The sequence below is a fragment of the Rattus rattus genome, chromosome 3 (genome assembly GCF_011064425.1).
Source record: "Rattus rattus isolate New Zealand chromosome 3, Rrattus_CSIRO_v1, whole genome shotgun sequence".
Taxonomy (NCBI): Eukaryota; Metazoa; Chordata; class Mammalia; order Rodentia; family Muridae; genus Rattus; species Rattus rattus.
This window is the reverse complement of record NC_046156.1, coordinates 15,097,472-15,123,563: the sequence shown is the minus strand read 5'-3', so window position 1 is coordinate 15,123,563 and position 26,092 is coordinate 15,097,472. Positions and strand designations below refer to the sequence as shown.

The 26,092-nt window shown below is 48.5% G+C and overlaps 1 protein-coding gene across 1 annotated transcript in view; it reads left to right on the top strand.

Annotated features, from left to right (window-relative positions):
* The first annotated feature begins 787 nt into the window (after window positions 1–787).
* Ddah1 (dimethylarginine dimethylaminohydrolase 1) overlaps window positions 788–26,092 on the top strand; it is a 125,365-nt gene continuing 100,060 nt past the window's right edge. The window contains exon 1 of the mRNA XM_032897218.1: window positions 788–1,314. Coding sequence (XP_032753109.1) covers window positions 1,012–1,314 — 303 coding nt within the window. The 5' untranslated portion in view covers window positions 788–1,011. The remainder of the gene's footprint in view (window positions 1,315–26,092) is intronic.

Genomic DNA, 26,092 nt, shown 5'->3' with positions numbered 1-26,092 from the left:
AGGGTGCCGTAAGCCGGTCAGGGGTGAAATGTCGTCCAAGCTCTGCTGTGAACATGGGTTTATTATAACAGTGACTTCGAAGTGCATCTTGGGAAGCCTGGAATAGGACATTGTGAAAGCCCACAGTATCATCCCTCGGTTTATCTCTGTGCCTTCAGCCTTGAATGGGGATGAGATAGACCAGGTATGCTGGTATGCTGGTTTCTAGATAGACACTCCTTTATTCACTGGCAAGCCTCGTGCACTTAAACAGACATGTTGGAGCAAAACCAAAGGCTTCCCTCCCACTTCTAATTGCCTTGTGGGCTTGAAGTTTTGCTGGGTTTTTTCCCCCCTGGAAAAAGGTTCCTAGATACCTATTGTGTCTGTGTGTCTGTCTCTTGGGTTACTCTTTCTCGTGGGTGGGAAGAAATGCATTCTTTGTACAATACTGAGTTTCATGTGAAGCAGTAGGTCAGTTTGGAAAAAGTCGAGACAATATGGGTGAAGACAGGCTGCCACGCTGGGAACCGAGGTTCCACGTGCTGGGTGATGAGGGATGAAGAAAGAGGGAAAGTTTATCCATAAACAATGGCCCTTCACCTGGTCGGCTGACCATAAAGTCCTCTCCAGCAGGTCCAGTAAAGCACTACCCAATTTTCAGGTCCTCATGGGGGACCATATGAGGCGTGCACCTGCGATGAGATACACACACCTAGACCCATGGAGAGAGTCATTGATGACAAGTCCCTGGCCTCCGCATCCCGCCTGACCCAGGCTGGCCTGCCGCAGATGCGGGGAGCGCCGGAATAGGCGCGCGGGCGCTGGGCCGGCGCCCGGAGCTCTGGGCATGCTCAGTGGCGCGGGCAGGGCTCCGGGCGCGAGCCAGGCTCCTGCAGCAGCACATTCATCCGCTGCCAAGAGGAGCCGCCGGGCGCTCGCAGGCTCGCAGGCTCGCAGGTTGGGCGCGCGCTGCTCTCGGGAAGACCCGGCCTCCTAGCCAAACCCCGCCGCCGCCTCTCCGCGCGAGCCATGGCCGGCCTCAGCCACCCCTCCGTCTTCGGCCGGGCCACCCACGCCGTGGTGCGGGCTCCGCCCGAGTCCCTGTGCCGCCACGCGCTGAGGCGCTCCCAGGGCGAAGAGGTGGATTTCGCTCGCGCTGAGCGCCAGCACCAGCTCTACGTGGGCGTGCTGGGCAGCAAGCTGGGGCTGCAGGTGGTGCAGCTGCCGGCCGACGAGAGCCTGCCTGACTGCGTGTTCGTGGAGGACGTGGCCGTGGTGTGCGAGGAGACCGCCCTCATCACCCGCCCCGGGGCGCCTAGCCGCAGGAAGGAGGTAAAGGGCCAGCCCCCAGGCAGGCGAGGCGAGGGGCGCGGCCGAGGGGGGACACGCGTGGAACCCACCCCACGGGCTCAGTTCCTAACTTCCCTCTGCGGGACTCTGGGCGGCTCATCTGGGTGTGGGAGATCCGAGCCAGATAACTTCATTGTTCACACCTCCTGGCTGTCGAGGAGCCTTCGAGTGGATCTCGGTTGGGAGTGTGGTGACGCGGACTCAGGGCAGGTGGCTGGGCTGGGGACCCATATAGCGCCAGCTTTTCTATCTTGCAAATTACACAGCGCTGAGAACAATGCTGCTCTGTTTCCTTGCCAATGAGGACTGAGAAGGGTCCTACAAGAGGGCAGGTAGAGGCTGGGGAGGGGGGTGTCCCCCAAGTCCTTCAGGGGATTCCTTTGGGGTACTCCTGGCAGGCCAGGCCAGGCCAGGCCGGGTGACATCAGGCAGAGTCTGTGCCCAGCGATCTGAGAAGTCCAAGTTACTTTTCAGTGGTGGCGAGTGAGTCTTGAAGAACGCGCCTGGCAAGCGAATGTGTTCAGCGTTTTGTTATTGAGCTGCGTTTAAATGTGTGTGTGAATGGGCCAGGTTTGAAAAGCTGTCCTTGCTGCGGGGTGTTGGGCGTGTGTTTTTCATTAGCAGTGGCAGTTTTTGTTTGTTTTTTTAACAAGTTCTGTAATTTTAAAATCAATCTCTCTCTCTCTCTCTCTCTCTCTCTCTCTCTCTCTCTGCAATTAAGACTGCTTTTTGTCTTCTTCAAGGGGCACGAGAGAGTGCCTACACCTTATCGCATCTTGCAGAAATGTCTGTAACTGCTTCAAAAATAATGTAGGTTAGTGGGAGAGAGACACAGACACACGAGATTAGATTTTAAATTGCCATCTGGCCTGGGATTTTTCTCACTGCCAGGAAAGAGCCCAGGCTCAAGATTCTCCCTCACTCTTGGCATCCAGCAGCGTGACAAGATGCAGGTGGTTTCTTTCCTGTCTGGAGAGATTTCTGTCAGGTTGGAAGTAGTTCCTTGGGCTTATGGCTTACATATGCTTAGTTCTCACTTGCTCTGCTTGCCTGGTGAACCCCTGGAGTCTGAGTACAGTCAAACTCCATCTATTTGTCTTCTTCCCACACTCCAAAAGTAACAGGCGTCATTCTCTTAGCCTGTCCACTTTCCCTGTGTCACCTTTCCTGTGGCCTGTACATGTGGCTCCCACTCTGCTTTAACCTAATATGAAGGTAGCCATGGTGGAGAGCTAGACATCAAAACTCTCAAAATGGCACTCATCTGACAAGACTCTCCCTTCTCTTGACCCTCACCATCCTTATTCAGTCCATCTTACTTGTGTAAGGTTCATCTTCATGGGACACAAATAATATATTATCTGTGTAATTAACTTTCCAAGTTCGGCTTTTCCAATATAAGAGCTAGTGGCGATCTTTCTCCTGGTGAGATTTTGGTATTTTAAGTGTCAGAATTTGACTCCACTCTGTAGTCAGCTCAGTGGCCCCTACTTGCCAAAGGTCACACAGAGCTCTTGTTGTGTTGTGCAGGGCATTGAACTCAGGACTTTGCCCATAGTAGTTAAGCATTCTGCTACTGGGCTGCAGCTTCTGTTTCCCAGGGTGAAAGCAAGCCCCCACCCCCACCCCAATGCTTTGGGCTTCATCTTAATCTGTTCCGTGGCACTACCATGACCTTTCTACAAAGCACCTTTACTCCTGCACATGGTCTGGGTGGCTAGGGTAAGGCACCTCCTGGCAGGAGAGGAGATGGCAGTCGTAGTTGGGTGGGATGCTTCTGGCGAGCAGGGCTATGCCGGGTAACATCTCTCACAGTGCAGTTTGCCACCTCCGCAGGGGTTGATGCCTGATGAATGGATAAATGGATACATGGTTGGGTGAGAAGAAAGAGAAATATTGAACTGCAAGTGCTGATACTGAATGAATGAAATACTGAATAGACAAGCTGATAGTAATTTCAGTTAGTGATGCTCATTGGATGGATGGGTGGATGGATGGGTGGATGGATGGAGGATGGATGGATGGATGGATGGAGAACTGAGGAGCTTCAGGTACAGATGCTTATTGAACCAATGAGCGAGTCCATCAGTAAGTCAATGAAGTGGTAAACAGACAAGGGAATGGCGACTCTAGGGTCCTTTTTGTATCAAGATGCATTGTGTGTGTGTGTGTGTGTGTGTGTGTGTGTACCTACAGCAGTTTTAAAAATCTCATCATTGATATTCCTGTCTTTGGTCGATTTATTCTCTCCACATTTCCATACCAAGGCCAAGGTCAACTCAAATTTGAACAAAGTTCCCAGAGGGCCACTGCTGAGCTGGGCTCTGCTTGCCTTTCTAGCTTTATCTTCACTTCTGCTTCTCCTCCCCAAAGCATCTCCCCAACACTTGGCTTGGATCCTGTTCTTTCATTCACAGAGCCTCCTTCCTGGACGAACAGTTTTCCTTTATTGAGAACATACCTCCCTCTCCTCCCCTCCTCCTCTTCCCTCTGCCTAGCTGTCCTTGGCCTGCTGTCACCATTAATACCATTTTAGCTAACATTTATTGGATGCTTGCCACTTGGCCACAAACTGCCAGGTCTGTGTCGTGCATTTCATCAATGCTCATTCAACAGTATCGTTATTGATGAGACAGAGTCAGAGAGAACGGATACGTTGCTCTGGGTTACAGGGTGGCTTCAGTGAAACCAGGGTCAGAACTCAGGTGTGCAGAGTTCCAAAGCTCTGGTCCCACTGTTCTGTGATATTAGACATCCCCTTTCCAGGCCTGAACCATTTTCCCCTCTGCTCCCCACCCCCACCCCAGGCCCTCCTATCATACCCTCCCCTCTACTGTCTTAGGAGCCGGAATCTTGTCTACATTGTTTCACACGTTGTTTCCAAAGCCTAATAAGAAAAAATTTTGTAGGACCAATGTTTCCATGATTTAGCCAACCCCATTTCTCTTCCCTTGTGAGGGATTTGGATTCTGTTTTGAGATAGGCTCTTAGGCTGTAGCTCCAGTTGACGTGCAGCTCACTATGTAGCCCCGGCTATATTCCACCTGTGGCAATCCTCCTATCAGCTTCCTGCGTGCTGGATTCCAGGCATGATCCATCACGCCCAGCTCTAATGATAGGGTTGGTATTCTGCAAGCATTCCAAGTTGCTGGGGCTGCAAACATTTCCTTGTGAGCATGGGTGGTTTAAAACTTTAGCCCTCTCTTCTTCCCTGAATCTTCCTGTCATTTATTATTGCTTTGTTTTTAATAAAAAGCCTGGGGAAAGTCTTTCTTAATCAAAGCACTGTGCTGTATTTAATGACTTTTCTTCCTTAGAAGAAAGAACCAAGACTCAAATTTAAGGTAGCTTTTCTGAGAAAATACAGTGTTTCTTCAGTTGGGTTTCCAAGATTCCTGGAACTCAGAAGCTGTGTGTGGGAAGCTGCAGATTTAGTGAAGACAACTGTACGTATGGAGAGTCAGCAGACCGTGTTCATTGACAGATCTCTGTCTTCTCAAGTTGGGATATTTTTAATAGGTTTAATATTTAGGAAACAAATCATCACGTTTCAAATGAATCCAGTGTACTTTTAAAGGGAAAAGTCAACTCTTGAAGGTCAAAATCCTTTAAACAAAGTATCTAAAAGCCAAAGTCGGACTGAAGACACTGTAAGGCTTGAGGAATGTTTTAATGATTAAATTTTTTGTGCAGATAATGATTGCATAAGTTCAGGGTGTACCGGAGGTGTGTGTGTGTGTGTCACGGCCTTTCCCCTACTCTTGCAACAACTACTGAACCGTTTCCTTCACTTTCTTCTCAGAAGGGTCTTAGCACCTAAATAATGATTAACTGACAACGCTTATTTAAACTAAATTGTGAAATGTTTCCTCTGGCCTTTCCTCCCTGCTCAGGGCAAGTTTATGCTTTCCTAAGCCTGTGGGATAACTGTGTCTGGGAGAAAGCCACACCAATGTCTTCCTGCAGACGGACAATGACTTGAATCCTTATGTCTTCAGTTGTTTTCAGTTTTATGGACCTCTTTAGGAAGAAGACAGAGGCTTAGCTTAAGGTAATAGACCCCAGACAAGGAGGGAATAGAGAAGTAAATGGAGGGAACAGCCCAGAACACCTCCTCACCAAGGTTTAGGCACATCACGGAACAGGGGCAGAAAGACCACAGGAGCCAGAGGTTGGGAAGAACCAGGACAAAGCAGTGTTTCCCTAACAGGAAAGAACCATCGCGTGTGTGAACTTACAGCAGCTGTGGATAGGACTTAGGTAGTCAACATCGTCCGACTCAGTCAACATAGCCAACATCTTAGCGTTTTCTACCCCTCTCTGACAGCTACTACTTTCTACTTGTTGATGGCTTCAAGGGGAGGGAGAGAGGCAGTGTCCTTGAAGGCTCCTGGGAGGTTGATCACAGTCCGGAGGATGGCACGTACTGGAGTTAGCGGGTTACTGAATCACGAATGGAGCAGACATGAAGCTAGGGGGTTAGGGAGCTGGTGATGGATCTGGGAGGAGATAAGCGAGAGAATTGGAGCCAAATATCATAAAAATGCATTGCAAGAAGTTCTCAAATGTTGCGGTAAAAATAAAAATGGATCTGCGGTTACCAGTTCCCACTGGTTCTCACTCAGCCGGGGGAGCCATGTGTGCTCTAGCCGTTTCTCTGCCAGCTGCTTTCATACACCGTTCCCTTGGTGGGTTGTCACCATGCCTTACACACACATCGCATTCCACAGGCCGTTCTAGCATGGTACCACACCATGCTAGCCCCCCAAGCTAGCCCCCACCCCACCCCATACTAGCCCAGACATTCTATAGCCTAGCATGGCTTCCAGAACAGAGACAGTTTGTAGAGACAAATTTCCACTAGCACAGTTCCCTGTCAGCAGCACATGAGAACCAGAATTCAGCCTTCTGGTCCAGGATCAACTGACAGACCTTTGAAATTCGGAAATCTGGAAGGTCTGATAATTCTGGCTTGGCGCAGATTATGAGTCGACTATTCTGCATAAAGTGTCCCTTTTGGGGCAGTATTAGTCTGTAGGTGAAATAGGCAGTTTCTGCCCAGTGGCTACCTAGCCACAAAGTATTACCTCACCTGGAGGTAGAGATGTTCCATTTCTTCGTTAAATCAACCAAAAGGAAACTGTTAGGAGCAGATATGTCTCAACAAAAGATAAATAACTTTACTCACGGAATTAGCAAAACATTTTACAAGAATGTACGTTTAGGCTGGCAGTCCCTTATGTAAGGACACGTGGGCATCAGGACCTGTATGTTTCCTCCCCGAGTTTCTTATGTTGCCTCCAGAGGTAATGTGAACCCCAAACTTGTGCTGCACAACAGTGGGTAACCAAGGCCAAATGCTCGAGTATGGAGCCTGAAGGATGGGGCTGTTGCCGCTCGTTAAAAGTCGAGGAAATCTAGTCAAGTAATGTGACCAAAGTCACAGACAGCTTTTAACTTCCAGAAATGGAGTTCCCTGAGAACGCAAGGGTTATTGCTTGGGTGAAGTGGTTGTTGCTGGTGACTGAAACCCTACAGAGCATTCGACAGACACAGAATGGCGACGTGGGTTTCACTTTACCCATTAGTAGTATGTAGGACCTTAGCGGACTCATTTTCCTCCTATCTGTCATGAAGGAGAGCAGTTCGTTTTCATGTTAATTTAGTGATATAACCTGATCTTGTGCTGGTTCAAGCACTGCAGAGATAGCTGGACAACTAAGAACACTTATTGCTATTGCGAAGGACTTAGGTTCAGTTCCCAACACCCACATGATGGCTCACTCCTGGGATCAGACACCATCTCTGACCTCTAACACCAGGCATGTGCTAGCTCATAGTCACATGCAGGCAAAGCGTGCGCTCACACACATCTAAAAAATGAGTCTATAGTGACAGCCGCCGTTTATACGAACCTCCAGAGTCACCTCAGAGTTTGTTTAGAACTGTTGGAGAGGTTGGCTTCTCAAAGACACATGTCCTCAAACTTCCTTTCGACTTGAGGTGAGGATGCCACCCCCGACCATATTTAGAAACCCTACTGGCTGTCACCGACGGGAAGGGACTGCACTGGTGGGCTGTTCTCACCAGCAAACCATCACCCCTAACCGGCTAAGACAACTGCTTCCTTTTCAGGTTTCTTTTCAACTTTCCTACCTGGTCTTGGCAGGAACATTAGAAAATTGGGGTGTCTCAGAGACAGAGGCGTGTCCAGCGATGTAACCTCTCCCTGTGCAGCCTCACAGGCTTTGGAAACGAAGACCTAAACAAAGAGCAGGAACTGGCTTTCGTTAGAGACCATTAGCTGAAAATGAACTTCCTGCTGCGACTCTAGACGGGTTAGAGGAGAAGGCAGGGCTGGCTGCCTCTCGCCATTACTTCTGCATGTATTTGGGTTCTTATTAAGCTCAAATTTATTTCCCATTAGTTTTATTACAGTCACGGTAGGAATCCTTCTATTATTATACAAGCCATGACTACAGAAAGATACCTAATTAAGAGTTGGGGAGGAAATGTTTGTCTCCAACTAGCTTCAGCCATCATCTGCTGTAATTTGGAGACGTACTTCGTTTTTGTTTTTCCAGTTGTTCGTGTTTGTGTGCACATGTGCATGCTTAGAGCGAGCGAGCGAGTGAGAGAGGATGCATGTTCGCAAGTGTGTGGAGACACCGTGTGCAGTGCAAATGCACGTGTGACCCCAGCACATGGAGGCTCAAGGTTTTTATTCAGAATCATCTTCAGTCATTCTTCCATTGCTCCCCAGGGCGGGGGGGGGGGTGTCTCAGGCAGACCCAGAGCTCACACGTATGACTCATCTCTCTTGTCAGCTTGCTCAGAGGATCCTCTTCTCTGTTCTCTGAGGCTGCAATTCACTCATGAGCTGCCACACCCACCCAGCATTTGTGTGAGTTCTGGTCCTCACATTTCCTGGGCGAGCGCTTTGGCCACAGAGCCATCTCCCCAACCCTTGCAGATGCTCATTTAAGACGTGCATTGGTTGGCCTTCATTTTGGGAGCCAATGGACAAATCTGTAATCCCACAGAAGGTTTTCTGAATTTCCTGAATGGAGATCTATGTACTCGGTAAACATTCATTCTACCTTCCACAGATAAATTAGCTAAAGGTGCAGCAAGAAGAGAGCGGCTTACGAATATCTGACATATCCCAGTGCATTGTTTACCCCCAGGTTGTCTTTAAATACGTATGAAACCCCTACTGTTCCCGAAAGATAGATGTTCAGTTGACCCTTGACATTAGCCCCTGTTGCTTTCTTCACTCCTCAGGCTTATTTCACCAGTAGGCACTTTCTATCAAATCGATGAGAGGAATCTTAAGCAAAAAAAAGAAAGAAAAAACCCAACCCTAAGGCTATCCTCATTTACTTTGTCATTGTCAGATAATTTAATAACGTCCGTTGTCCTCCTGAAGGAGCAGTCGCATCCCGAAGAAAGACATAAATCCCCAGGCTTTAGACTTCCTGTCTACCCAGATCACCCAAGCAAGAACAGCCGAGGAGTCCCCACAGCAGAGCAAAAGACTAAAGAACAAACCGGTTCAGTCTGCAGGCAGATCCTTGTGAAAGTCAAATGGGGGCTTTGCTGCCTTGACCCCAAGGCTGAGTTGTTACATCAATGAGGAGGTGCTTTGCTTGTGCCCAATATATGCAAATCGGTAACCTTTGCCCTCATTAAATACTTTTGCTTTAGTTTTTTTTTTTGTTCTTGTATTGCTTAATAAGTAGAATTAAAAAAAAAAAGATGGATTGCAGCCCTTGTGAGTGTGATCTCGGTGTTAAAACAACCTTGTTCCTGAAAGGGGCGGGCGGGGTCATTGACTCAGTCATGATTGTGTATTCAGCAAGCACTTGCTTGTACCAGAACCAGTGTTTACTGTAGGAGAGATGCGCTAGACAACGTCACTGCCCTCCGTCCAGCTAGGGACCTGGACCACCGACAGCAGGGAAGGGACGGCGATAGGCTCTGTGACAGAAGTGGTAGGTGCTGGGGTGTGCGCAGAGTGTCTGTCCCATCCTGGGGCTCTCAGACCAGCAGTTGTTGTGTAAGAACTCTCCGGGGAAGGCAGAAAAGCCTTTTCAGGTGTGTAAAGCACAGAGACAGGAGGGATAGACCGATGAAAAAGAATTTTGTTTGTGTTGGGAAGGATGCAGGATGGAGAAGAGCCACCCTCGCCAGGAGCTCTGTGCTCCTGAGATTTCCCGTGCTGCATCTGGAGTTCACTACCTCATCTAAGGCTGTGCTTCTTATTCTGGTGTTGGATGGATTTGGCTGTCTAGCACACAGACCAGTTTCTAAGTATATGTCCTTCCTCTCTTATCCAAATGCCCTGTAGTGGTCTGGCTCTCCTAAGATTCTCTAGTCACACCCCTCGGGAAGTCTGGAACCCACCCTGCAATGGACTCAAGCCTACCCTCAGGCCCGAGTTTCATTTCGACAGTTGCTAAACTCTAGAAATGTGTTCTAGTTCTGGGCCTGCAAGTTGTCAGTGTATCCACTGTTACAATGTATCCGTTGTGATTCAGTCATTTCCCTCTTTGGCCCATAACTACCTATCCTAGTATGTATCAAGCAAATGTGACCCCTATGCTACATGCAATATCACTCATGTCTATTGTACACATGGCCATGCCTGCTGTATACAACATTACCCACGCCGATGACAGGTAAGAAAAAAAAATACTCATTTCTGTTTGGAATTAAGATGCGTTCTTATTTGCAGCTCTCATCCTCGCAGCACTCGCCATCGACCGCTGGCTTTGATGTCTGAAATGATTTCTTTTAGCTGGAAGATGCTGTCTTTTCCTCTTGAAACTCCTGGTTGCAGTGGGGCGGGAAGTGCATGTAGCACAGGATAAAGAGATTGGGAAAACAGAGGGCTACTACCTATAAGGGGATGAGATTGGGTGAATGAATAAAAGTCCTATTCAGACCAAGACATTATGCTTGTTTCAGTCGATTAACCCGGAGTGCCTTGCTGATGATAATCCGTTATGAGATTAAAGCTGAATTTGCTAAGTCTATTTCAAAGGCTCAGTGTATTCAGCACATCTGATAGGTGGCTTTTCCCCAGAGAAGAGGTGGAGTATAGACTCAGGTAGCCTAAGTCCCTAGTCCCTGTGATTGGCTCCCACCGTCCTCTTCACACAAGTCTGCCAGCTGTGTTCTGTGTTAACCGTGAGAGCAATGGCCAGAATCGAGTCAGGGCGCATACAGAGGCGAGGAAGGAGCTTCTGGGTGCTTGTTTTGTGGCAGGCCTCTTGATTTGCACAGGTAATCGTTGTAAACTCTCTGTGCAGTCCATTCTTCTTCTGGACTTCTGGTGCTGTCTCCAGAATTGTAACTCTTGTCTCTGAAACTGCGTGGTGAAGGTGTCTTTCTAAGCAGTGGTATAAAGTGGGGGAAATGTCCGCTTGAATGTTCCCTTCCTGTAGTTAGCTGTGTTAGCCCACAGAGAGATTGTTCTTAGGATAGTAACAATGACCAAAATCTCAGGTTTAGCATGTATGTCAAACGGTGTGTGATCTCCCCTGGGCTGGGTTGACTCCTTGGTTTCCTTGTTAGAACCCACCCGTCCACCAAGCTGGCCTTAAGGACTTCAATCCACAGCGGCTGCGTAGCTGTTTCTGGAGAATAAGGAGGAAGAAGGAGGGTAAATGCTAAACCTGGAAATCATTAGCCTGAGATTATTTTTTTAAAAGCTGAAATCAGCAAATTTCATGGCACAGCTGTAAAATAGTAACAGGAGGCAAACACCTCCATTTTCTTCCCTTGATTTTTTATTTTTTTTTTTTGATTCAGGATTAAAAAAAATATGACTTCAATTTGGCTGTGGGTCGTATCTCAGGCTATTGATGTTTTAATCCCGTTGTCTAGTTCGAGAGACTTACGTGAGAAGTTCCAACCCATGGCTTCGACCAAAAGTACCCACACTATCTATCCTTGCACTTGATGTTTTATCTTTTAAGACACTCAAGAATCCTTTTAAGGTCAAGAATCCTTTTCTTTGCCTGTGTTGTGCGTGTATGGGGGCCCCTTTGGAGGGCAGGGGACAGCTTTGGGAGTCAGTGTTTGCTTTCTATCGCAGGCTGTCAAGTTCGGCTGCAAGCACCGTTGCCCGCCGAGCCGTCTCACAAACCCCGTTTTGTATTTTTCTAATTTCCTTCATGCTGTCTGTCCTTCAGAATCCCCTCTCGGAGGCCCTGGTGTGTTCCAGCTCCCTTTCTCTGAAAATAGGATGTTGGGAAATAGGGGATCCAGAGTACAAGATGTCGCCGACTCTCCATATCTCTCCATTACGCCCACGTTAAACCTCTCTACAGCTTTAGGCCTCCTGTCTCGAGTCTTTAAATATATAACCAGCTTAACTAGAAGGGAGCGCTTTGGAGATGAGGCTCTCTGTACTGTGTGCCCCCTTTTCTCAGATCGCTCTTCTGCACTCTTTAGTAGGTCATGAGGTCAGCTTCACGGGTCTTGACTAGGCCTTCATTTTCACAGTAATAGAATTAATTGTTTTAAGTCAGTGTATTATTGCAATGTGGGAAAGAAGTTATTTCGTGAAACCTGGCTCACTTGTTTTGGCTTGCATACTAACTTAGTAAATGAAATCTATCCCTTATTCTGGTTCACGGCAAAAACGTAATAGGGCTGTCTACTGGGTCTCCCTTCCAGTAGACGGTTCCACTCGGGAGTTTTGTAGAAATCACAGAGTGTCATGCCCGCGTGCCAGGCAGATTCCAGGAACTCAACCAACATCGGAGAGGGTTCCCCACGTGTACCAGAGCACACTGGATTCCCACTCACTTGGGTTGACTCCTCGTGAGGATAGTTTCCTTACTGTTTGAACCCTGTCCATCCACCGGTGGTGAATCCCTCATCCCATGGTGGCTTTGTGGATGTCCCTGGAGAACACGAGGAGGTAGAAGGTGCCTATCGCATCCTTGGCTAGACACGCATTCTCTGTCTTCTTGGGTGACTTTAAAAGCATTTAAGGGAAGGTCCCACTGAGTGAACTATGACTTCCATCTGAGCCGGCATTCTTGCACATTGTGTTTTAGTGGATTCAGCAGCGACAGTCCACCTCGATCCCCACACAGATGTCACACTCCCCAGAAGGCAGTCCTCCTTCCAGCACAGTCCCTGTGGAGGTCGCAACCTTTCCTGATGCCAGCATGCCCCAGCATCCAGTGTTATCTTAGGATGAGGATGGATTTCCAGAGGGTATCTTTCATTTCAGAAGACTGCAGCATATATATATATGCCAAACACAGAACTGCCACAGCACAGTTAGAATTTTCATGTCATTCCGAGAACACGAGAACACCTTCCAGAGTTCTAGAGGTGACTTTGAGCAGTCACGCATTTCACAATTCTTCCCTTCATAGTCTCTCAGTACTAGATAGAAACCCAGCCTTTGTGTAGGAATGGCCATAGAAGGTTTTGGGTTTTTCCCCTAAATCATTTTCAACATTTGTTGAGAGTGGTATTTATTGACATCTGGACAGAAGGATAGGTTGGTATGTATGAATGTTTAGAGATGCACTCCTCTTGTGAACGGGAAGCTGGAGTGCCCAGCTTCCATTGGCAACCCATTTCCAAGGTGTTGTATGTTCTCACACATGCAGTGTTGTCCCCTCAAAGAGTCTTTTGAAGACTTTGATAAGGTTAGTAACGGAGCAAACTGTGTGGTGAGGACTGAGGACATTGTATGTTTGTCAGGAAAGGGGCCTGGAGTTGTGCAACCTGGAGCTAAAAAAAAAAAAAAAAAAAAAAGGGGTGGTGCTGTGGCGAGGTCCCGTATGTGTTTCCTCTGTTCACAGAGCCTTGGTTGTCTGCATGCATGAGTGTTACTATTGCCTCTCCCCTGGATCCCACATGAGTTTCTCGTTGAGGGAGAGGGGTAATGAGGATTTAATTTAGTGCATTGTCTTCGTTAAATGTGGAAGCCAGACCCCCATTGGCCAGATGCATCTGGGCTCAATTAGAATTCAGAACGCACTCTGTCCAGTCTGAGGTCAGCCTAATGACTGCAAACAGCCCACACGCGGTTTAACACATTCAGAGTAAGGTCGGAATAAAAACAGTTTCTCACAGCCTCTGCCTTGTGAGTGATCTTTAGTGGTGATGTGGGCCAGAGAAAATGTTTAGAGGATTTGAGTTCCGGGTCTTTTTTGTTGTTGTTGTTGTTGTTTGTTTGTTTTTTGTTTTTTGTTTTTTGTTAAAATATGGTGCTAAAGCCAGGAGAGATTTTGATAAAATGAGCGGCTTTCTCGCAAGCTCCTCTTAACACCTCCGTGCGGACGCCATACTTGCTGCGTCCTTTCCTGGAACTATCCGAGAAGGAGATTGAACACGCAGCTCGGAGGGCTCCTTTATTCTCCCATTCCTCTCGCAGAACTTCCTAGGACACTGTGGACTGGTCCTTATACTATGGGTCTAGGTGGTTATGGTCAAATGACAAGCATCATTTCCTAGGGGAGTTAGGGCCCCTTGAGTGGGTCATGCTAGTGTTTTCGTCTGTTAGCAAGTGAGCTTTAAGATCATGAGACATGACTGAGTGTGCCTGCGGATCACAGTACAGCCAGGGATGGTCGGGCGTCAGCTCTGTTTCGCTTTTTTTTGGTTTTTTTTTTCGAGCTGGGGACCCGAACCCAGGGCCTTGTGCTTCCAGGGCGCTCTACCACTGAGCTAAATCCCCCAACCCGTTAGCTCTGTTTCGCTTTACATCCACACGGATGTTCCCTTGTGTGTCGCACAGTGTTTGAAGTGGTTATATAGGCCCAGATATAACAAACATTATCACTTTAGTCTTAGTTGTCTATCTCTGCTGTTTTCAACAAGGAAATTTTAGCACAGGTCAAAGAGCAGGTGAGTAGGTGTAAGCTTGGTGTCAGGGTCGTGGGCCTTTAGGACCAAGAAGGAAGATCAAATCACTTTATCCGTGTGTCAAAGCATAAGAGACAGAACAAGAAGAGTAAGCTCTCAACAGACAGACGTGGGCTCTTCCCGGTGTCCAGTCATGTTCACAGGGCAAGATTCACTCACGTGGCAAGATTCGCCACACAACACTGTAGAGTTGATCCGAGTACTCAGAAGTGATCTGCTCGACTATTAATCAGGTGAGGATGATCTTATAGCTGGGATCTCAGGCATTTGCCACCATGCTTGTCTTCTTATGTGGGTGATGGAGAGCCTTAGACCCTCTTGCATGAGTGGCAAACACTTTGCCCCTGAGCCATCTTACCAACCCCAACCTCTTACTAAATGCCATGTTTCTGAGGGCTAACGTTGTGGGTTTGACAATTCCTGCCTATAAAGTAGGGAAGTCTGAGTGAAGACACGGATGTAGCGGCAGTCTGTAAAGACTGTGGTATTAGAGCGTGGCTGCTGCCTTGGAACATTAAACTCATCATCTACATCCTGGTGCCCCAGCACATTCGAAGATGGACCTTCAACCCTACGGTTCTCTCCATGAGTCAAGAGCCGGTGCAGGGCTGCGTGGGGCGGCTCTGTACCCTTTGGATGTGGTTTCCAGTGTAGTAAGGGGCTATTGAGCAAATGGGAAAACGTTCAGATTAGGAGAGAGCCAGATGAATGATGTTCCCTGTGAGCGGTGTTCAGAGCTAGGAACGCTCCAAGCATGGCGGTCAGGTATGGGGCTCTGTGTGCTGTGTTCCCCTGTCCAGTCTCACCAGCGCAGTACCCCTAACTTGCTCCCATTACCTTCTCCAGCGAGAGAACCATCAGTGTCCTAAGATTGAATGGCTAGTCACTAGTTGTTTATGCTCCAGGTTGTTAAAACAAAACACCTGAGTCTCCACGACTTAAAAGGTGAAAGTGGCTCACAATTCCAGTGGACGGGCGGCCTAAACGTCAAGGTGCCAGGAGGCATTGTGAGGGCACCCTGCCAGCGGGGAATGAGCTGTGCCAATCAGAGGCCCAAGGATAAGAAAGCAAAGGAGGAAAGACTGTAAAAACCAAGGCAAGATGCCAGGAGCGTACCAGCTTCCCCTCACTGCAAAATGCTACTCCCTTGGTAACTAACTCAGGCTAATCTCCCACGTAATGGCCTTAATCCATAGAGTAGCTGTGATCCTGCCTCTTCTCACACTGAGACCAAGCTTCCAGGCCAGGGACCTCTAAATGTTACATTCAAACAAGCCATAGCAATCCTAAGGCCGTGATGGAGGAGAGCCAATGTTTCTTCTCCAAAGCTGGAGATCAGGCATGCACACTGAGCCCATTGTTGGGAGATTAGGACTCTTAAGACATTATTGATATCAATATTATAACCATCATCTCCATGCCTCCCAGAGTCAGCTGAGCAAAGTTAGTGAGGACATGGAGTTGTGCTCTTCTCCTTGCTTCCAGCCAGCAGCTACCCACCTCTGTCCCTCCTCCATATGGCTACCTCAGAAACCTACACGAGAAACACAGAAGGCTGTCATCTCCAGCCATGCTTAATAGTTACTGGCAGAGATCTAGTCCAAACAATTAGACAGCTTGTGGAGAGCCTTGACCTTAGCCTGTAAGCACAGAAGAGGAGGGTGGTGAAAACCAGTTTGAACAGGAGGGCTATGAATCTCCCCTGCTCCGGGATGGAGGCTGCCCTCTTGGGGTTAACTCCGCCTTCACTCCCACACTAGCTCTAGATCAGCTTTCCCATAGATATTCCAGGGGAAATTCTCTGAAAAGTCCATGAAAGTTGAGACACAGATTGCCATTGTTGTGAAATATCCATTACCCTAACTCCATGGCCCAGTTGGTGTCGAAGACCCCAGGCCAACAGTGGAAGCTACTGTAAGCCACAGGACGGGTAAACAGCCCCTTGACTAATTTCTGTGCACCTGAGTCTTGGCTGACGGACTTCAGACACACATAGGCTTCGATCTTGGTGTCCCTGTATGTGACAGGAGCAAGGCAGGTTACATTTCAGGATTTGAGTCCCAGCTTCCTTAACGCCATGGCCAAATCCTTTCATGTCTGTTAAGGCTTGGGTAGGCCCTTGGCTCCTGACTCCTCTCTCTTTAGTCCTGCTATGGGCAGTGTTCCCTATGCTCCAAAGAAATTGGTGGATCCCATGAACTGTTTATACAATTCTGATTGTACACTTACTGGTATCACTTTCCTTGCTGGAGGACACTATAGTCCTGCCCCAATGGTAACCCCATAGGTACTTAATCTCTGGCCACCTCTGACGATGACATGGTCATCCCCTCCTCCTCCTCCTCTTCCTCCTCCTCCTCCTCCTCCTCCTCCCTCTTCCTCCTCCCTCTTCCTCTTCCTCCTCCCTCTTCCTCCTCCTCCTCCTCCTTTTCCTCTTCTTCATCTGCTGCTGCTCCTCTCTCTCCCTCTCTCTCCCTCTCTCCACAGATACACTTTCTTTCATTCACTCTCATCCCTATACCATTTGAACCCCTACAGGGCCTCCGACTTGTGTCTAATACCACCATGCGACCCGAAGATTAAGCCCCACAGTGTGAACTTTACTCAGAACATAGTGCTCTCTTGTGCTTGCGTCCAACTCTTGGGTGTGCAGAGCCCCCTCCAGTACAACCCACCTTGTCCCAGTGAGACGTTTCATCCAGAAAAGGAAGCAGCAATACCGTGTCTCATGTCCAGCACCAATGGGCATCAGCCCACCAGCCCATCCTCCTTAGCAGCCGGCTTGGCCCTGTTCCAAACTCTGGGAGTTGTCAGTTCTTGCTATTAGTAGAGGAAATAAGAGGTCTCTTGGCCACTCGGTCAGTTGGCCAGCCTGGTCATTTCTGCTGTCTGGCCTGCCCTGAAGTGACCGTTATTCATTCCATATGCTCAAACTGTCAACTGGTTTCAACTGGGCTTAGATTTACTTCTATCCTCTGCTGGCTTCCTGTCTGGACTTCTAATACAAAACTCAAAGATTGACCCTGTAAAGTTGTGAACTCCTGGAACTTATAGCCAAGGCTTTTCTGGTGCCATGTTCTGCCAGCCCTTTTCAAATATAGGTATACAGGTATACAGGTATGCAGGTATGCAGGTATGCAGGTGAATACACGGGGCTGCACAGCAGCCTACCTTATGCTGGGCAAACCTGCCAGTCTGTATCATGTGTGAGAGTTTCTAATGCCAGGCTCTACTGCAACTCTGCCTCCTTTGCCTGGAGTTGCCCGGAGTTGCAGCCATTCCTAGGCACTAGCCTTGAGCTTGTGAGCCAGACCACTGACTGACTCAGAGCTAGCGTGGGCTTTGCATTAGATTTAACCTGCCAGGAAGATTAGAGTTAGCTGACAACCGAGGCATAGACCCCCATTTTTCCTTCTCTCTCGCAGCTCCTGAGGTAGCTATCGGTGAAATGTTACCACCCTGGCCAAGTTTCATCAGGGGACTTGCATCTCTCATTAAAGTGACTTCAGGGCAATTTAGCAAAGTGGCATTTGATGGTGGAAAAGCGATGTCACCGTGTTTAATTAAGCAGATTAAAATATGAACATCCCAGCTGTCAAAACGGTTACTGTAGACTCCCTGTGCTCTACGATTTCTTTTTTTCCGAAAAAGAAAAATTGTTCGCATTGTTGCAATTCCATATAGGGAAGAATAGACAAAGGGCATGACGCAGGCCCTCCAGCAGAAAGGTCAGCTGGGTCACGGCTGTCCTATGCCGTAGTGGGAGTGTGGGACAGCTCTGGGTCGGACATTTCTTCAGACGTCAGTGGCTCACGTGGGATTTCTCTTCTGATGGTTTGGACAGAATGCAGTCAGTAGAAGCAGTCCTGTAAACACAGGTGGGCAGCGTGGGGAGGACGGGAATACTTCACAGACATCCAACATAAAACCTGGTCCCAGAACCTCTCACTCTTAGCCCGAATCCCTGCTGCTCTGCCTTTTAGAGCACGGTTGATTGAGAGACTTCAAGAGTGTGCTTGGCGATGATAAAACACAGGTTAGGGTTGACGCGCCGGGGTAGGGCCCTGAAGTGACGGGCCTGGACGTTCTAACAAGAGTGGATAGTGAGGTTTTAGCTGGTGGATGTTTACTGCTGAGTACAAACACGGCGTGAGACCTCCAGCGCCTCCTCAGGAGGGTGGAGGTACACACGGAGACAGGAGCACAGCCACCACCTCTTGCTCCTGGTTGTAAAAAGAGAAAGTGGGTTTGCCAGGAAGAAAACAGTCCAGCATTTGCATTGAGGGCAGGCCTGTGCGTGAGGAAACTCAGAGAGCGAAAGCCACTGTAACATTTTGCATAATTCAGACTGACTAAACCTGTAATTCTTGGTAACCGGATTCCTGGTAACTCAATTTGAATCTTTGGCAGGTCTTAGGGTGGAAGAGATCAGCCTCCAGGCTAAGACTAGCAGTCATATTATCGGGTTAGTGATTTTATATTCTGGTCAGAACTCCCCACCCCACGCCCCCACCCCCGCCGTCGGGACGGGAACAGCAGAGAAATGCCCTAGTTGCACTCTAGTTGAAACCACAAAATCCTCAGCACTATGGAGTCTGACCTCCCTCCCCTCCTCTCTCTGGGGAGCTCTATGGTCTCCCTGCCCATTTATCTATAAGTTAAGCTGATAACAACTTGTGGTCAACCTGAGTCTCACGGGCCTAGATTAATTTGTTGAGCCAAGCAACCACATCGAGCCATCAGTAGCTGGGCAGACGTAGCACACCGGGTTAGCACGGTTCCCCAGTCTGGATTCTGTCGGGTTAGTTTCAGGGTTCAAAGGTCAAGTTGGTTTTCTTAGAGTGGCGAGTCAGCACAGAGGCATGGTTCTGTATGTAGTCAGACAGTGCCTCATGTATTTCTGGCCCCCTCCTGCTGTGCAAATCCAAACACCCAAGAGTTGTGCAAGACAAAGAGACCACAGTATCGCCGTCTTCTTTCTTGAAACTCAACGATGATGTCCTTTCTCTCCCTCCTGTTAAAAGCTGGGCCGCCCCCTGGTGAAATATCGTTATCTAAAACCACTGCTATAGGGAGAGTGGACATGAAAAAAGGAAAGGGACAAAGGGAAGGCAGAAGAAGAGAGGAGAGGGACCTGCTAAAAGAAACCCTGACAGTATCTACTCAGAAACGTAGTAAGGCGTGAGCTGGCTCTGCGAGTTGGCGGGAAGGATGGAAGGTGTTGTTGGCGATGGAAGGCACTGGGGGTGGGGGTGGGGGCAAGGGAGGAGAGAATGAGAAGGAAAGGATCTTGGGTGCTGAGCTGCGGAAGGTGTCACCGTCCCACCTCGGTCACGGTCCTGCCAGAACGTCATACCAAAGATGGGCTTAGCTCCCTGGGCTGGGCTGATGCCAAACTCTCCCTTTTCCTGAAAGTACGAGCTTAGTCACGATAACGAACAATCATGGAGGCCGGACAGCTCAGCGAGTGTCTCAACATCTAACCAGCCGCCTTTGGAGAGGTACCGGGAAACGGGGGTAGGGGTGATCCAGATGTCTGCACTGGCTTGGGTTACTTTGAGGTTGCGTTCTAAAAATGGTGGGCGTGGCAGATGGCATTTAGCTCTGGGGTAAACTCATCTGGTTCTGAAATGTCATCTTCTCATCACACACGCGGCGGGGAGCACAGATGGGCCTCTTTACTCTTCTGTGCGTGGTAACCGTCTCTTCTAATTTGATGCAGATGATCCTGCACACACATCCATAGAGGTCAAGGCTCCTAAATACCCCGCCCAGGGTAGCTCTGCAAAATCGCCCACCGACCGCTCCTTCCCCACCTCCTTCTGCATCGTCATCTCCTCCTCCTCCTCTCTTCTCTGCCTCCTCCTTTCCCCACCAGCCCCTTTCCTTTCTCCCTTTCTTCTGTGGCGCTAGGCATTGACCACAGGGTCTGACCCTGCGCCCTCGCAGATAGGCATTCTCCCACGGGTTCATGTCCCTCCCACACTCCTCTTTCTTGACTTCATAATAATATTTTTAGTGTCAAGCAGAGCGACTCGCACCAGTGATTCTAGCGCTTGGGAGATGGGGACGTGAGGGCCAGGGATTCAAGAGCATCATCTCCCAGTGCACAGCCAGTTTGGGATCAGCCTGAGCTAGGTGAGCACCCTATCAATAATAACACCCATAACATCAATAATAACACCCACAACATCAATAATAATAATAATAATAATAATAATAATAATAATAATAATAATAAAATAATAACAGTGATGGTTCCTTTTGCTTAACTCCTGGATCCATCCTACTAAACACAGCTCAGACATTTGCCACGTTCATAGACCCCAGAGTTGCTGTGTCCGATTTGCTCTGCCCCTCACACACTACTTTGTACTGAGTTATCACCTGACGCCCTTCCTTCATCTTCCGTCAACTTTCTTCCCAAGCACCGTGACCGCTGGGATTCTAGGTGAATCAGCAGACTGTCTCCAGTACAGTCTAGGGGTTGCTTTCATCTCTAGGCTCACCCTGGTGGCCGCTGCCCAGGTGACAACTTTGGAATGGTAGGAGGAATAGAAGATTTGAGTTGAGGACCTCAGGGCCTCTCTCTGTTCCTGGATCGGCAGCTTCAGCCAGAGCCCTGCTGAGCCAAAGTTTTCTCATAGGTAGGTAGGACAACGGTTCTCCTGAAAATGCAAGGGCGGGGGAGCCGCCACATCGGGAGTGCAATTTATAAGCAAAATATCACCACGGGCAGCCATGTGGAACTTCAGAAAGTAATCCTCCTTAGGTGTTATTGGGGACAAACCTCTCTTCCTGTGAACCCGTTCTACAGCAAATGTCACAGAGTTGAAAGCTATTTGATGCGGAAGAAGATACTGGTCGAGTGCCAGCCATCTCCATCATTAAGCAGCATTCCCTCAGCCAGCTAGGAAGAGAGCAGCTACAGTGTGGGCTTTCTCCTCCTCCCCCTCTCTCTTTTTCTAGTGTGGTGTGTGAGTGGGGTGTGTGTAGTGTGTGTGTGTGCGTCCGCGTGTGCATATACATGCAGGTAGCACATGTGAAAAGCAGAGACTCCTCAGCCTTATGCAGGGTCCACAGCCCCTCGACCTGTGAACCCTACAGAATGTGTCTCCTTTTGTAATCCTCTCATTCTTTCTGTGAGCAAGGATAAATTTGAGCTCGGAGAGGAGCTGTAGAACTCCAGGTGAGCGTTACTTCTCTCCTGAGTACATGTTTTCCTTCTCCTTTGTGTCAGCAAGGCTGCCATCCATGTGGGGGGAGAGCGCTGTATAAATGGCAGTGTTCATCTGCAGAGTGAGTCGTGTTTTTATTCAGAAGGTGGGGGAAGAATCAGAAGTCTTTCAAGCTATTGAGCTTTGTCAACTCGTGAAAGGGATTTGTCTGTGTCTGTGTCTCTCTGTGTCTCTGTGTCTCTGTCTCTCTCTCTCCCCCCCACACCCCTCTCATTTTTCCAGCCCTGTCTTTCCTTGGCTTCAACATGCTCAACAGAACCTTGCCTTGCCAGCTTTAGTTGGAAGAAATATATTTCCGAGCTTAGCTGGACATCAGTTTTTTTTGGGCTCTGCCCAGACTCTTGACAGAGAAGGTAGTGTTAAGGAGGTTGACGGTGTCTAGACACTAAAATCAGAAACTGTGTAATTTATGTTGTATTACAGACATCCAGTTCCCGGATTGGAAAAAGGAAACTGGCTTTTATCTAAGGAAGTCACATTAAAAACCCAAACCCCTGGGTGTTTCTGACCTATGAAAAGTTGAAGTTGGAAAGGCTTTCCACAGTGTCTTCCAGGCCCTTAAAGAGCAGCAGTGTAGTGAGTAAGAGAAGAAAGATGAAGCTCTAAGAGACAGCCCAGAGGCTCGCACATAGTCCTTCCTAGCGGCACACCGCTGCTTAGACCCCTGCAAGCCCAAAAGGCAACTTAAAACACATCAACTTCAGAGGAATATGGAGAAGCTGGAGAGGTCCAAGAGCCAAGGGGGGATTGAGGGTTTTAGAAGAAAAAAAAAAAGATACAAAGTCAGACTTAAGGATAAAGGAAAAAAAACCTCAGACTTTGACTTTTTTAAAAATGTGCTTTTGATTTAAAACAATCCTAATAAGAAAAATTTTATAGAGCTCAATGACCCAGCGGTCTTCTGCATTTTGTTTTAGGTTATTTGATGCTCACCGCCTTGGAGAACAATGAAAAGATAAGGTCTGACCTAGCAAGGCAGACATTATGGGGTGCTAAATGCTAAAAGCCCGTGGTGGCTTTGGTTTTGTTTGGACCTGGATGACTGTCCAGGCCCTGCACAGACTCTGAGGTCAGCCACAAGCTCCTGCCAAAGACTGGCCTCCCTGTTGTCTTCAGGTTGTGGAGTTAAAATGCTATCATTGTGTTAGTGAATCTGTGCTGTTGAACTGCCCCTTTAAAAATGACCTCTGAGGACTGGGGAGACGGCTCAGTGGCTGAGAGCACAGTCTGCGTCTAGCGTGGGTTCTCAACATCAGGCAACGCAAAGACTGTAGCTCCAACTCCAGGGGGATCCAATGTCCTTTTCTGGCTTCTGTTGTGCGCACACACACACACACACACACACACACACACACACACACACACACACACACACACACAAGCTTGTGCACATAAAATAAGTGTTTTAAAAAAACAAAATCTAAAAGACGTTACTTGTTAAGTAAAGAGGAACAGAATGATTATTTCTATGCCCAATATGCTGGCAGGATGTACAGAAGCCCAATTGGCCGGAGGCTGGCCCAGTCGGGTGTATCTAGACCCGGATCTGCAATTCTCTGGGGACTCCCCATGCTGGCTGTGAGGCGCTAGGCTCCCCCCCACCCCCACATGGTCTCAGGGTATGGAGGAGAGAAGCTGCATTGCCTCTTCTGAGCAGCCTCGGACATTCTGTGGTATCCTTCCATCGAGTTAGTCGTTAGCAGGGAGCCACGAGAAAGGAAGCATTAGGGAGCAGGAGGAGCCCTTGCTTCAGCGGGAGGCACAGCCCAGAATTTGGGAACTTGGTGGGGGAATTGCTGTGGCACCTGAAAACTCAGACTGAACTGTGATTGAGTCCCTTGGTGCCTGTCTCAGTTTGTACACAGCGGGGTTGGCCCTGGTGGAAATGGAGAGAGAGAGAGAGCGAGCGAGAGAGAGAGAGAGAGAGAGAGAGAGAGAGAGAGAGAGAGAGAGAGAGAGAGAGAGCGCTCAACAGTGTTCCCTTTGAGGATCCTGCTTCCTACCAATGATTAACCTTGGGTGGCCCTACGTTTCTGCTCCCAAACCCAGAGGTCTCCAGCTCTCCTGTGCCACACCCTCCTTCCCTGCCATTAGTGTTCACCTGCTCGATTGATCGGCCATGACAGAACAGTCTATGGTAAGCGTACGGGTAACATTCACATGGTCGCCTCGATACTATGAGCTGCCTGAGGCTCACGGTGGCAGTTTCCATAGCACTCGCTCCTGTCGGTCACATGACACAACTCTGCGAGGACATTTCACTCAAAAGCTTCCTTGCCTGCTTTAGTACACCTAGTTTTCAAGTTCTCAGAACTACTACGTCATCAGAAGTAGCATTAATCCAAAGGTAATCTGGGCTGGAGAGATGCCTCAGTGGGTAGGAGCATTTGCTACACACACACACACACACACACACACACACACACACACACACACACACACACACACACACGAGAACCCAAGTTTTGGATCCCCAGACCCATGTAAAAAGCCGAGTGTGGACATGGACACACAGAACTCCAGCACGGAGAGGTGAAGACAGGTGGATTCTGGGAGCTTGCTGGCCGCCATCACAGCAGAAACAGGTCCAGGGAGAAAGCATGTCTCAAGGTGTAAAGTGGAGAATGAGAGAGGGAGACACCCGGCATCCTCTCTGGCATCCACACATGCACATACAAGCATTGTGTACCTGCATACATGTGTGCAACACACACAGTACACACGCAAGAAGAAATGTAGCCATTTTAAAACATTGTGCTTTAGGCAGTAAGCTGATCCAGAGCATGAGAGAGAAGTAGGTTCCACTTCTTGGAGGAAGAGTGGCAGCCGGAGTGAGGCAGGATGTTTTCGCTCCGTCTCCCCTAGTGACTTCAGTACACGGGACAGTGGAGCATTGTCCAGCGAGTACTTCTGAGTTCGCATACGTCCTCCACTGCTTATTTTTACGAAGACATGTTTAAAAGCTAAAAGCTTCTTAATGTTTTGAGAGGTTACGGGGTGGGGAAAGCTGTTCTGTGGGCTCGTCAAAGAAATTATTGTCGGTTTTGTCCGGAATGGCCTCTGTCTCGTTAGCCAAACATCATATTTTCATTGTGCCCCTTGAGTGGAAATAATCTGCAAGATTTATGCCTTGTTAGCCAGTGACTCCATACCTTAATCGTGTTATGAATCGAATTGTGGCCCGTACAGGAACCAAGTACACTTTCTAACTCTTACCTACAGTACTTGATTTGCGGAGTCCAGACGTGGTCCTGAGCTCTTAATTTGGAACAATGACATAAGACATGAACAAGAAACCGGTGCCGTGTATCTGTCCAGAAGCAACTATCTCCAGAGCTTATCCCCCAGGGATTGTTGCAACCTAGACCAAGGACTTAGTGCAAGGCTGGGTGATAAGGTTCAGATACCCCTGACTGACCACTTAGGGGCAGTTTGTCCTGTGAGATCCTAACCGTGTTTTGCTCTAATCTCCGGAGGAATATATTGCTATCTGCTCTTGCAGAAGCTAAGCTAAAGCTTTAAGACACTAACTAGTCCAAGACTGTCACATCCTTTTGCCTCCTCCAACCGAAGGTCTTAGCATAGTACATGGGGCCCCCAGTTGCTGAAGAATGCTTTTCCTTTTGAGCCGTATTGCTAGGAGACAAATGATTGTCTCACGTATCCAAAGGTAACACACACAGTAAGAAGTCTGGGAGTTTGCAGTTTCCTTCTGCGTGTAGCTCAGACGAGCCTCCGGGGCTCCGGATGCATTGTGGAGACACAATGAATACATTTTTATAATTGAATTGAACTCAGAGGAAGCCTTGGGGGAGATAATCAGGCCTCAGTAGTAGCTGCAGAATAAGGAAAAAGGACCCAGGCTGCCTTCCGTGTTGACAGTTGAAAGTATTTTACGAGAGCCAGTGGAGGACTTGGGTAGTGCTCAGTGGATGATCAACCAAAAGAATAATTTTTATGAAAGGAATAACTGAGCAAAGGAATAACAGACCTTCACTACCTTGGAAATATCAGAAACCTGGAGTGGGAACGGTATTTCTCAACCTCATATGAAGTTTGCTGGAGGAAGACAGGGCTTCCAGTCTGGCGTCTGCCGAAGCGGTGAAAGCCAGGAGGACACAGGCTCAGCCAGCAGGCTGGAAAGTGGGCGGAGTCAGGCAGGGGTTCCTGTTGTTGATGCTCTGGTGACTGAGAATTCTCTTTGATAGTGGCTTGAGTTATTGTGCAGCCAGCTCCATATTTGGGAGGAAGTACCTACTGAGGTGGCCTCCTGTTTTATAGAGAAGAAGAAGGAGGAGCATGGAGGGAGAGGGGAAGAAGAGGATAAGACAGCAGTAGTTGTAACCGTGGTAAGAAATATGACTAGAGATTGGCCTATGGCAAACCTGGGACCCTGTGGTGGTTAGCGTTAGTTGTCAACCTGACACAACCGTGACTTATATGGGATGATGAGGGATGGCCTAATTTGAGTTGCCTGTGGGTATATGGGAGGGGGATGTCTTAATCAAGGCAATTGATCTAGAGGCCCACAGTGGAGGGCACCATTCCCTAGGCAAGGGGTTGTGAACTGCCCGAACACAGAGGCCAAGGCAAGCACAAGACCACAAGGGAGCACCCTATGC